Source organism: Microcaecilia unicolor, chromosome 10, assembly GCF_901765095.1.
Source record: "Microcaecilia unicolor chromosome 10, aMicUni1.1, whole genome shotgun sequence".
NCBI lineage: Eukaryota > Metazoa > Chordata > Amphibia > Gymnophiona > Siphonopidae > Microcaecilia > Microcaecilia unicolor.
In genome coordinates, this window is record NC_044040.1 from 181515070 (window position 1) to 181528064 (window position 12995).

At 40.6% G+C, this 12995-nt stretch overlaps 1 protein-coding gene across 1 annotated transcript in view; it reads left to right on the top strand.

Annotated features, from left to right (window-relative positions):
- Positions 1–12995, top strand: part of LOC115478361 (mediator of RNA polymerase II transcription subunit 12-like protein) — a 72595-nt gene that overhangs the window by 55635 nt on the left and 3965 nt on the right. Inside the window, exons 18-19 of the mRNA XM_030215663.1 lie at positions 454–543; positions 12203–12312. Of these exons, the coding sequence (XP_030071523.1) occupies positions 454–543; positions 12203–12312 (200 nt within the window). The remainder of the gene's footprint in view (positions 1–453; positions 544–12202; positions 12313–12995) is intronic.

A 12995-nucleotide genomic window follows, 5' to 3' on the forward strand; every position in this document is an offset into this window, starting at 1 on the left:
GTCCTTGGGAGGCCCTTAGTGTCCTTGGCGGTGTGTGGAGGATCATCCTATTCTTCAGGTACTCGGGGCCATTCCTTTTCAGGGCCGATTATACCAATTTGGCTGGGTTTAGGAGATGGCCTGCCATCTCCTGATTTGTATCAGAAGATGGCCAGCCTTCTCGTTCGAAAATAAGCAGGATTGTGTGCTGTCTGATTGGCACGTAACTATCTGTTTCAGAATAGGCTCAGCTTAAATTTTTGATTTGTCTGTACAGGGAAAGGAAAAAAGAATAATTGGGTTGGGTGATATTAACATCTAAAGTTTTTATGTGCTTGGAGATCTTCTATTGATGCTTTTAATGCCTGCAAGTAAAAAATATGTCCAATATATTTCTGTTCTTTGGTAAATTATTTAAATTGTGTTGTGAAAAACAGCAAAATAAATAAGTGTTCTTCGAATGAAACTTCATAGATTTTGAGTAACTGGAGGGAAGAACGATACCAGGATGATGTCAAAGCTAGGCAGATGATGCACGAAGCTTTGCAGCTGCGTCTTAATTTGGTAAGCTGTATTCTTCTATAATTTTGAATTGTATGTTAGGAAAATTGCAGGATACACTGGTTACAGTTGATTGATCACCACTTATAACTGATGTGTATATTTAGAGTTTTTCTTATTTAAAAATTGTCTATTGCAGTGTTGGGAAGGCAACAAGACATGATGTATTATTAAAAAAATAAATCTGAACAGTAGCTGGCAAAATTGATCCACACACTTCTGCACAGAAGCTGAATTTGAAGTACTGTATTTTTACCTAAATATTAGTGATTGTCCAAGTAAATTGGATAAATTTCCTCTTCTAAGTAGCTACATGGATACTGCTTTCAAATTCACACAGTTTCAGCCACATATGGGGGGGGGGGTGAATTCTATATATGGTGTCAAAAGAAATTGCTATTCTATAAGCCATACTTAGGGCCCTGTTTCCTAAGGTGTGTTAGCTTTTTTAACATGCCTACAATTAGCATGTGCGCTGTGTAGGCACCTATAGGGATATTGTACATGGTTAACGCGTGTTAAAAATGATAACGTGGCTTAGTAAACAGGGCCCTTAAAGTTAGGCGTGGTTTATAGATTTTTTCTTATGCCCAGGAATCGCGCCTAGGCCATTTTCACCAGCTGAAATGTGGTGCAAATGTACGCACCTAAATTAGGCATGTATCTCCCTTATTCTATAACATTGCACATAAATGCTGGGAATTCCTAAATTTATATGTTGTGATATCCCCCTCTTCACTCAGGGTGACCTGGTTCTCAATATGCAGATCATATGCAAATTACTGTGCTACCCCTTCACGCTCAGGGTGACCTGGTTCCCACTAAGCAAATTAAACAGGTTTCACCAACTGCATATTTCTCAGGCAACTCTTTATTCCAGCCCCTGGGCACACTTCTTCTAGCTTAATACTTTATGCTTTCTTAGGTCTTCACACTGAGCCTCCCCACACAGATACATGGGCTCAGTACTAGCTTCAATACTTTGGGAACTCCCAACCCCAGGCTTTGCAGTCTGCTTCTCTCAGTACCATAGGCGGTCGGTGGCCCAACTGTTTGGGGAGGCTAAAGGGGGCGGGGTTAGGGGTGGGGCCAGGGGTGGAGCTTCCATCCATAATTGTCTGACAACATACAAAAAAAAAATAAGTAAAAATAAAATAGTCACAATTAATACCTTTTATTAAATTGTATCATATGTCAAAGAATAAAGTGGTTGCTCAATCCTAACCACAATCGCTCAACTGCAAAACACTATGCAGTAACTTGTGCAAAAACACACTCAGAACCTTACTGTACCATAAATATTACACTGGGCAGAACCTAATACACCAATATACCACCCATACGAACAACATCACAGACCGTCAACAATATGAAACAAGAGATCATATCACAATTCTCATGTACAGCCACAAAACATCATTTTAGGGTGGATGGTATTCACAATGAGCTCCTTTTATTAACGACCAGATAGAGATAAGAGTTTTCAAATTTCAATTTTGGCACAGTATAAGTCATCAAAAACACATAGAACACAGATACATCCTCACCAAGTATAGAATAAGTAACCACAAACTAAAATAGAAATATATAGACAAAAATTAAACTGAACCCCCAAGAGGCCAGATTCCACATTCAATGCAACACCACAGAAACAGTGATGCATATCCCTAGTACTGTGCAAAATATAAAGATAGCAGACGTAAATTTGAAAAAAACTGACAAATACCAATCACCACTTTACAAATTAAAAAACAGAAATAAAACAAAACAGAGAAAATAAGATAATACCATTTTATTGGACTAATACTTTTTCAATTAGCATTCAGAGGCCAAAACCTCCTTCCTCAGGTCAGTACTGCTGTTACGGTCCTGTCCTGACCTAAGGATGGAGGTTTTGGTCTCTGAAAGTTGGTCAAAACTGTATTAAAATTAGTCCAACAAAAAATCACCTTATTTTCATTTCTATTCATCACCACAGCTACAATACTACTTTATTCTAAAGCAAATAATTTTTTTTTTCTACCTTTGTTGTCTCTGGTTTCTGCTTTCCTCCTCTTCTCTTCACTCTCTGCCTTCCATCCAGCATCTGCTCTCTTTCTCTCTCCCTTTCATCCAGCGTCTGCCTGCTTTCTCTGCCCCTTCCATCCACTGTCTGCCCTTTTCCCCTCTTCATATGGTGTCTGGCAGCTTTCTCTGCCCCTTCCATCCACTGCCTGCCTTTTCTTTCCCTTCTGCCTGTCTCTTCCTCTTTTCTTTGTACATATGCATTCCAGTATCTCCCCCCTCCATCTTTATTTCTCCTCTATTCCCCATCCATATCCATCTTCTACTTACCTCCTATTTGACTTTTTTCTCTCCATGTCCACTGTCATTCCCTCTGACTCACTATTCCTATCCATAACCTCCCCTGTCCCCTCTGTCTCTGTCCCTATTCCACCCATATTCAGCATTTGTTCTCTGTGTTCCCATCCCTATTTGCTCTCTGTGTTCCCATCCCTGTTACCCCCAAGTTCAGCATCTGCCCTGCATCCCCTTCCCTTGATGTTCCTCACCCTTCTTTCTCCCTCTCTCCTGTACTCCCACCCCAGGGCCAGTATCTCTCCATCCTCTTCTCTCCACCCCCCCACCCCCCTTTCCCTTTGGCCTGGCTGGAATCACTCTCCCTCCGTCCTTCTCCCCCCCCGATTACTGCAGTATTGCACTCCCCCTCCTCACTCCACAGCCGCTCCTGCACGCCTCTAAGATTCTAGGCTTGCCAGCAGCAATGAATGTGCTGCCTTCTGCCTGCCCTGGAAGCCTCCTCTATTCAACTTCCCGCGTAGGCGGGACGCTGAACAGAGAATGCTTCCGGGACTGGCTGAAGGCAGCACTCACATTGCTGATGCTGCCGGAGGCTTCGAAATTTAAACACTAGCAGAATGGGGGCGAGCGAGGAAAGTGATACCGCACTAGTCGGGGGGGGGGGGGGGGAGGAGAAGCTGGGACATGCCATGCAGGACCGCACCGGTTGGGGGAGAGGGAAGACGTCAATGGATGGCAGCGTCAATGTATGGCAGCACGCACCCCCAAAGGAGTTGAACCCGCCCCCACCGCCCCGCCCTCAGAGTCAGTACGCCACTGCCCCTAGGTTCCACCCCCCGTGTGCGCAGAGTTGATGGCGCCGATCTCTAGTACCACTAATGGTAGCGAAGTGAGTGTCGCACTGGGGAGGGAAAGCGAAGAAACGGCGGGGCACTGCAAAGAAGAGAGAGACTACTGGTCTGGAGGAAGAGAAAGACGCTGAATTTAGAAACTGCTGATCCTGCTGTTAATGTTAAGTTCTGGCTGGGGAGGCTTAGCCTCCCCAAGCCTCTTATACTGGGCGCCTATGCTCAGTACGTTGGGACACACAGTCCTCCCTTTGAACACACAGTTCTTTACCAGTACTTGGGACACACAGTCCTTCCTTTGAACACACAGTTCTTTACAAGTACTGGGGACACACAGTCCTTCCTCCTTTGAACACACAGTTCTATAAGTACTGAGGACACACAGTCCAACACTAATGCTTTAGGGACTTCTTACCCCAGGATTTTCAGCCTGCTTGTCTCCTTTGGACACACAGTCCACCACAAGTCCATAAGGTTAGCCAGTATCTTCCAGGGGGATCCCTCTTCTTCTGCTGCCAGCTCACTTCTCTTCCTTTCACCCTCAGGTGGGGTATAAAGTGGTTAATAGCTAAACAGGACCCAGCCCATAACCTCCTGCACCTGTTGCCACCCCCAGGACTCTCCCCGGTCCTAGCAACCTCACAATGTGTAAATTCAAATTAAATCTAGTTATTGCCAATAATTGCTTGTTAAAAAGCCAATTTTGGTGCTAATTAGCTCATTATGCAATTAAATTGCATGAGCAAATTTGCACACATAATTTTTGGCAACTTTTATAAAATCAGGGATAGTGGAGGCAGGTTATAGAGGATCAGAAAAGAACAAATGTAGATTATATTACATAGAGTATATGAACAGAGACATGTACAGTTCCTCATGCACTTTATAAAAGGTGAATGAACGTGGAGCTTTTTATAAAGTATGAATAAGATGAAAAACACATGTGGAGGAGAATTTTTGATATGACATCTAAGTTGGACTTTGGATGTTTTGCGCTTATCCTCCAAAATCCAAATAGGAAATATGGCTATGTTCAAAACCACAAAACCTCTATTTTTTTTGAAAATACCTTTTGTAACAAGGTTTTGTGTTCTGTGTGTTTATTTTTCGGGCCATTTAAAAAAAAACATGTACATGTGGAAAATGTTGAAAATCAAGCCATTGGGATGTAGGAGGGGCCAGCATTTTTAGCAGACTGGTCTCCCAGACATCCCAGGAGAGCAATGGGGCACCCTTAGAAGCACTACTGTGGACTTCATATAAATGCTCCAGGTACACATCTCACCGTTGCTCCCTTATCTTGTCTTCTGAGCCCTCCAAAACCCACCATCCGAAACTGTACACCACTACAATAGCCCATATGGGTAAGGGGGAACCTATATGTGGGTACAGTGGGTTTCTGGTGAGTTTTGGAGGGCTCACAGTTTCCACCACAAGTGTAACAGGTAGGGAAAGGTATGAGTCTGGGGTCCCTTGTCTACAGTACAGTGAGGCTGTCAGAGAGGCTGGTGACTACTGTTTTTATTCACATTTTTTGGGGGGTGGGAGGGGGGGTCAGTGACTACTGGGGAAGTAAGGGGGTCATCCCTGATTCCCTCCAGTGGTCATCTGCTCATTTAGGGCACCTTTTGCCTTATTCATTCTAAAAACAGGTCGAGACTAAAACATTGAAGTTTTTGCCCTAGACGTTTTTGCTTTGTTCCATTATGGCTGTAAAACACCCAAGTATTAGGCACACCCAAAGCCTGCTCTAATCCCTGTTGGATTATTTGTAGTAAATAATTAGCAGATTTTAGTACACACAGCTTCAGCTTTAGAAATGTTAATTTCTTTCTTCATCTCTCTCTCATTCACCCCTGAATAATTCACTGCTGAGTCACTTTAAAGTTGAAGTAACAAAACATCTGTTTACTCACAGTTTGTAGTTAGATTATAATCAGACAGGCTTATATATACATATTACTATACATTTGTATTATCAGCTCCTTCCATGTGCTTAGATGGTAATGGATGCTCACACCACCATAGATCCTCTCAGGTTAGGAGAGATCATGAGCTCCATGTGCTCCATGTGCTGCATGTGCTGCATCTATCCCCCACAGGAAGTTACATAGCTGTGTGACCTCTCTAAGTAATTCACATCAGAGGTCACAGAGTAATCACAGAGAAATAATAGGTGACAGGCAATGCATGTAAAAATACAATTACATTCCAACAAACCCCTTCTCATGCATAACTGTCATGCAATTATTTATTCATACAAAGTCCAAGCTTTATACGCAGATTCACAAAATGTTCTCTGGGTAACGGTTTGGTCATGATGTCAGCTGTCATCTCACTGGTGTGACAATAGTGTAGACTGATGACCCCTTCTTTCGCCAACTCTCGCACGTTGTAGTATTTCGTTGCGATGTGCTTGGTGCGTGACTGAACCTTGTCATTCTGTGACAGTCGGATGCAGCTCTGATTATCTTCCATTATCTGGATTGGTCTCTTTTCAGCTATTCCGAAATCCAGCAAAAGTTTTTCAATCCATATCAGTTCTCTGCACGCTTCCGATACGGCCACATATTCAGCTTCTGTAGAAGACAGACTCACAATACTTTGTTTATGACTGGCCCATGAAATGTGTACATTTCCATACATAAACACATATCCACTTGTGGATTTATAATCAGAATGATCCCCTGCCCAATCTGAATCACAGTAACATATTAGTTTTGGATTACTATTGGCTGAAATCTTTAATTTACAATCAATGGTACCCTTTAAATACCTTACCATCCTTTTAACTGCAGTCCAATCTGATTTGGTAGGTGAGCTGACCCTTCTGCTCAAAATTCCTACTGCATTTGCTATATCAGCCCTGTATGTGGTAGCTAGATATAAAAGCTTACCTATGGCTGATCTATATTGGATGTTATCTGGTAAAGGTTCTCTTACTGTTTCATCCTTCAGAAAATCAGTGATCATGGGAGTGCTTACAACTTGGGCATCTTGCATACCTAAACTTTCAATAAGCTCATTTATTTTCTGCTTCTGGCTTAGAAGATAAGAACCATCATTTTGTTTCTCAATTTCTATACCAAGATAGTATGACACATTACCCAGTTCTTTTATCTCAACATTGAGGTTTAAATATTTTACAATGTCCTTGTACTCTTGCTCACTTTTGCTTGCAATGAGCAGATCATCAACAAAAGCTAAAATGTATGCATATTGTCCATTTGTGCACCTAGTGTACAAGCATTTATCTGCTTCACCTTGCTTAAATCCTAAATTTGTCAATATTTCATGCAATTTTTCATTCCAACATTTTGCACTTTGCTTTAATCCATAAAGACCTTTGTTTAATTTACACACTAGCTGTCTTTGTTTTGTATTTATGAAACCTGTTGGCTGTTCCATGTACAAGTCTTCAGTTATATCTCCGTGAAGAAACGCTGTTTTCACATCAACGTGTTTGACTTGCATGCCTTTTGAGACTGCAATGCTCAGAAGTGTTCTAATTGTGGTGTGTTTCACTACAGGTGCAAACACTTCATCAAAATCTTCTCCATATTTTTGAAGATATCCCTTTGCCACTAATCTGGCTTTATACCTTTCCACTTTTCCTTGTGCATTCCTTTTTAACTTGAATACCCATTTGCATCCTATAGCTTTCTTGCCAGGAGGTAATTTTGTAAGAATCCAAGTATTATTTTTATCCAATGCATCAATTTCTTCTTGTGCAGCTTTATGCCATTCAGCAGCTTCTTCTGCTGGCATTTTCTCAATCTCATCCCATGTTAAGGGCTCTTGAGCTTCTGCTGACTTTGTTAGGTAAGACAGTCTTGGGGGTGGAACACCTTTGTTTTCCCTGGATGAGCGTCTGACAACAGGTTGGTCTGACCTTTCCGCATCCTCTAAATCTGAGAGTTCTTCTCCAATTGATTCCCCTTCTCCAACTGTACTGTCTTCTTCAATGATCCTTTCTGTGTCTGTTTCCTCTGCCTGTTCCTCGTTAGATACAGATGAGTTGCTTTCAGACATCTGCCTTGGTATGGCATTTATATACACTGGCATGTCTATTATGGTTCTAGTTTCATATTCTGGATGATAAGGCTCATCTGGGATAATCCAGCCTTTATCAACCCTTTTGTTTTCATCAAAATATGTAACATGTCTTATGCCAACAATGCCAGTTTTCAGATTCAAAATTCTATATCCTTTGTGTCCTGGAGCATAGCCAACTAAAATGCCCCTTTCTGTTGTGGAATCCAGCTTATGCCTTCTTTGCTTTGGTACATGAGCATATGCTGTACTTCCAAATGTTCTTATGTGTGACAGGTTTGGCTTCCTACCATGCCATGTCTCATGTGGTGTGCGCTCAGCGCCTTTAGTTGGCATTCTGTTTTGTAGGTACACTGCTGTGAGAATGGCTTCCCCCCATAGTCTTTTAGGGAGATTGCTATCTGACAGCATACATCTGGTCATTTCCACAAGTGACCTAAATTTTCTCTCTGCAACAGAATTTTGTTCTGGTGTATAAGCTACTGTTGTGATATGTTGAATGCCTTCTTGTTCTAGAAATGTGCGCATGCTTTGTGAAGTGAACTCACCACCATTGTCGGTCTGAAGAACCTTTGGTTTTCTTTCAAATTTATTGCTCACCATGGCTACGTATTTCTTCAGCATGTCTGTGACTTGACTTTTTTCTTTCAGCAAATAGGCCACACAATATCTAGAGAAATCATCCAAGAATATTAGCACAAATCTGTTATTTCCCAATGATGGGATATTAAACGGTCCACATAAGTCACTGTGTATTAAGTCCAGCACTTTATTACTCCTATTTCCTGTGTATGCAGGAAATGAGGGTCTTACACCTTTTTGAGTAACACAGTCTATGCATTTCTCCATTTTACCAGCATTTGCACTTATCTGAATGCCGGTGGCCAGTTGCTTACTGTAAAGATCCTGGATCACCTTAGAATCACGATGTCCCAGGCGGCTGTGCCAGATTTCCAGACTACATTTACCATCATTCTTCCTTACTTGCGCCATATGTGAGGCTTCACCTGAAATGTTCAGCTTATAAACATCATTATGCATAAAAGCTTCAGCATACACTTCATCATTTTTAGAGATTGTGCACTTACTGTTTTCAAAATGAATCACAAATCCCTTCTTATCTAATGTAGATACACTAAGCATATTGCAAACTGCTTGGGGAATATACAAAACATCACTTACAGGAATTTCTTTAACTTCATTAGACACTTTGCATTTTAAGAATCCAATACCTTTTGCTTGGATCTTAGCAGTCCCTGCGTTTGCAGTTTTAAGAATACCTTCCTCTGGACACATTTCCTGAAAGAAATCCTTACAATTGGTTAAATGGCATGTGCTCCCTGAATCCAAAATCCAAGTACTTTCATTTGAATTATTATTTACCATAGTCAAAGATTTTTCTGCCATTAGAAAGCCCTTGTGTTTATCTTTGTCCTTCATACATTTCCTGGTTTGAAAATTCTTTAGTTCCATTGGCTTAGGTGAGCTAGAGGGAGTGTTTTGTGTTTCCTTACACCATTTAGATACATGTCCCTCCTTTCCACATGAGTAGCAAATCAGCTTGCCCTTGGGTGGAGTTTTCCCATAGCTCCGCCTTCCTCTGTTCTTTGCCAAGAAATTTGTTTCATTTCTCTCTGACTTGCTTTGAGAACACATCTCCTCAGAATCATTTATTATGCATTCCTGCCTTAGTTTTGATGTTGCCTGTTCAAAAGATTGCCCTTCAATGGCCTCATTTACAGACCTAAAAACATCAAACTTCTTTGATAGTGAGGTAAAAAGAAATGCTCTTTTCAATGCATCACACATGGGAATTCCAGAAAGTTCTAGCTTTTGAAATGAAGACATAAGATACATAATGTGATCATTACATTTACTTTTATCCCTTAATTTGGTTTCATTCAACTCTGCCAACCAAATTGGTTGCTGCTTTGCATATGTAGTTGCATACATAGTTCTCAGTTTATATAAAATGTCCTTTGGTGTATCTTTTCCCTCCACTAATATGGCTTGTTTCTCTGAGAGAGCTTCCAAAAGCATGCACTTCACATAATAGTTTGCATTGTCCCATTCAGCCATATTTTCAGCTGTTCTGTCTTGATCTAAGCATATATATAATCCTTTTGCTCGAAGGAGACATATGAATCTTAGTTCCCACTGCTGATAATTAAACTCAGTTAATTTAGGCACCTTGAGAGAATAGAACAATGGTGAATTTCTTCCCTCAGCCATTTTCTTAGCCTTCTGTCTGCTGTGTGGGGGGAGAGAGAGACAGACTGAATCTTTCCTTTAAAACTTAAGAGAAAAATGTGGCCTTTTTTTCTGCCTGGTAATATTTCTCTTCTTTTTCAATTCCTGGACCCTGGGCCCATAACCCTTTTGTTGGATTATTTGTAGTAAATAATTAGCAGATTTTAGTACACACAGCTTCAGCTTTAGAAATGTTAATTTCTTTCTTCATCTCTCTCTCATTCACCCCTGAATAATTCACTGCTGAGTCACTTTAAAGTTGAAGTAACAAAACATCTGTTTACTCACAGTTTGTAGTTAGATTATAATCAGACAGGCTTATATATACATATTACTATACATTTGTATTATCAGCTCCTTCCATGTGCTTAGATGGTAATGGATGCTCACACCACCATAGATCCTCTCAGGTTAGGAGAGATCATGAGCTCCATGTGCTCCATGTGCTGCATGTGCTGCATCTATCCCCCACAGGAAGTTACATAGCTGTGTGACCTCTCTAAGTAATTCACATCAGAGGTCACAGAGTAATCACAGAGAAATAATAGGTGACAGGCAATGCATGTAAAAATACAATTACATTCCAACAATCCCACCTTCAAAATGTCTCCAACGCCCCTTGTGATTTGGATGTATTACAGATGATATGCATAGGTAAACATCTGTAAAATAGATTTCGAAAATACTGATTTGGACGTTTTGAGGAGAAATCCATCCAAATGGTGCTTTATGGCACTTTTTAGATGTTTTTCTCTTTCGAAAATGAGCCCATAGATTGCAGCAAGTACAGCAGGGACATGAATATGTTTAAAAAATAGTAGTAATAGCCTTGTAAATGCCAATTTCATAAGCTACATGTGTAAGTGTTGGCACTTACATATATAAGTGCAGAATTTTACCAAACTGGACAGCCATGATGAGCTAATTAAGAAGCCAAGTGGAAAAACATTTTTAAAGTGGTTTTAAACACCACAAAAGAAAGCATAATTGCCTCCTTGGTCACTTGTGCAAACCCCAAGTGAACAATTATAAGACACTTGCAGGGCCGGCTTAACCATTGGACCAGGTGAGGCTGTGGCCCAGGGTGCCATTGATTAAGGGCACCAAAATACCCAGCCTCTGAACTCATCTGGTGTACAGGTTTAAGCTTTTTTTCTCCCCATCCACAGCCTCCTTTGATGCAATTTCCTGTGGGCAGGATGCAGCAGAGGGAAGACCCATAGGCTGGCCGAAGGCAGCCCGTCATGCTGCTGCCACTGGTGACTGACATAAACTTTACAGAACTGCAGGGGAGTGAGAGAGATGAGGGAGCAGTGCAGAACCTAGTGGGGAGAAGGAAAAAAGACTGAGGTGGGGGAGCATGAAGGGGGCGCCACCAATGTTAGTTGGCTCAGGGTGCCACTATCCCTTCAGCCGTCCCTGGACACTTGTGCCTGCTTTAGAGCAGGTGTGAATACCAATGTTTTTTTTTTTGTTTTGTTATTAAGTATGCGTACATTGTGTTGCAACACTCTCTCTTGAAAGCTGTGCATGCAGCAAATCTACACACTTAAGTCCTCTTTTTATCAAGCTGCGATAGTAGTACCCATGTGTCAATGCCAATGGAGCTCATTCAGAGTGAATGGGCTTTGTCAGCATCCCTGCACCGGCTTGGCTCGATAAGAGGCCCTTAATTAGATATTTACATGTACTGATCATTTTACACATGTAAAAAGCTTCACAAACCTATTAAAATGACCTTAAGTATTGGAGTCTATACACATTATAATTCCTTGAAATATTACCCAAATAACAAAGCCGGTTCAATAGTCCTCTGCTGCTTTGTATTCATGGTAATTTCCAAAATGACAGTATGCACATACTTTCCCTTTAGATGCAAAATCTAATAGGTGCTTTATACCCATGAACCTTGTACCTAATTTTAAAATAGGAAGTGTGAAAATTTCCCCTCTATATGACTACAATATTATGATGACCTTAATGAAAGTGAATTTTTGTTTTATGCTGAAAACATTGTGGTACGGGAAGAGGATGCTATAGTTGTAATTTTTTTTATGTTAAAGGAAAAGTGGTAAGTAAAGAGACTCAGAAGGACTGCGATTTTAATTGTTGAGGTCATGAGGAGAGTAAAAAAAAAATCATTGTTCAGTTGGCAATACAGCCAGAGCAGATGTGTTCTGATGCTATTCTTGGTATTCTTCTCATTCTAGGTTGGTGGAATGTTTGACACTGTGCAGAGAAGCACACAGTGGACAACAGACTGGGCTCTTTTGCTTCTTCAGATAATTACTTCAGGAACTGTTGACATGCAAACCAATGAGTATGTTTGTGTAATTGGTAATACATTTTTGTACATCATAAGTATCATTTGGCTGTTGAATGGTTAATTTATTATGGGCCATGCATACTAAGCTTTGTTAGCTGTTAACATGGCATCTTTGCAGTTGAACTGGTGGTGATTTCTGTGTTGACAGCTAGCAGGGAATGGGGTGGAGAATGGGCTTAGTCTGGGGGACACGAGGAGCTATTCCTTATAATTAATGTAGAGGTAGTTACAGCACATTAGCCCATCAAATCCTGGAAACACAAAAAGGAATTTTAAAAGTCCATTATAGTGCATATATGCTAGAAAGAAAAAAAAACTTGTGCTCATTAAAAAAAAAAGCCTCTTATCATTTAGTATCCAAAAGCTATGTGTATATAGTGATAGTCTGGGCTGTTTTCCATTGTTCAACTTCTAGCTTATACTACTATCAAAAACAAGTATTTATCTATATAACTTTGTAGTCCAAATTGCTTTGACATTCAAGAACTGTCTTCACACAGCAAAGAAAAAAGTTATTGAAATTGTGTCAACCTTCAAAAACTGTCCTCACTCAGCAGAATAGCTGAAAAGCCATCACAGTGAAATTCCATTTTCCAGAAATGTACAATCCATTAAGAAAAAAATCCCCAAAACATGCAACTAGCTTTAGCTCACAGTAAATATTTAAACAATGCAAT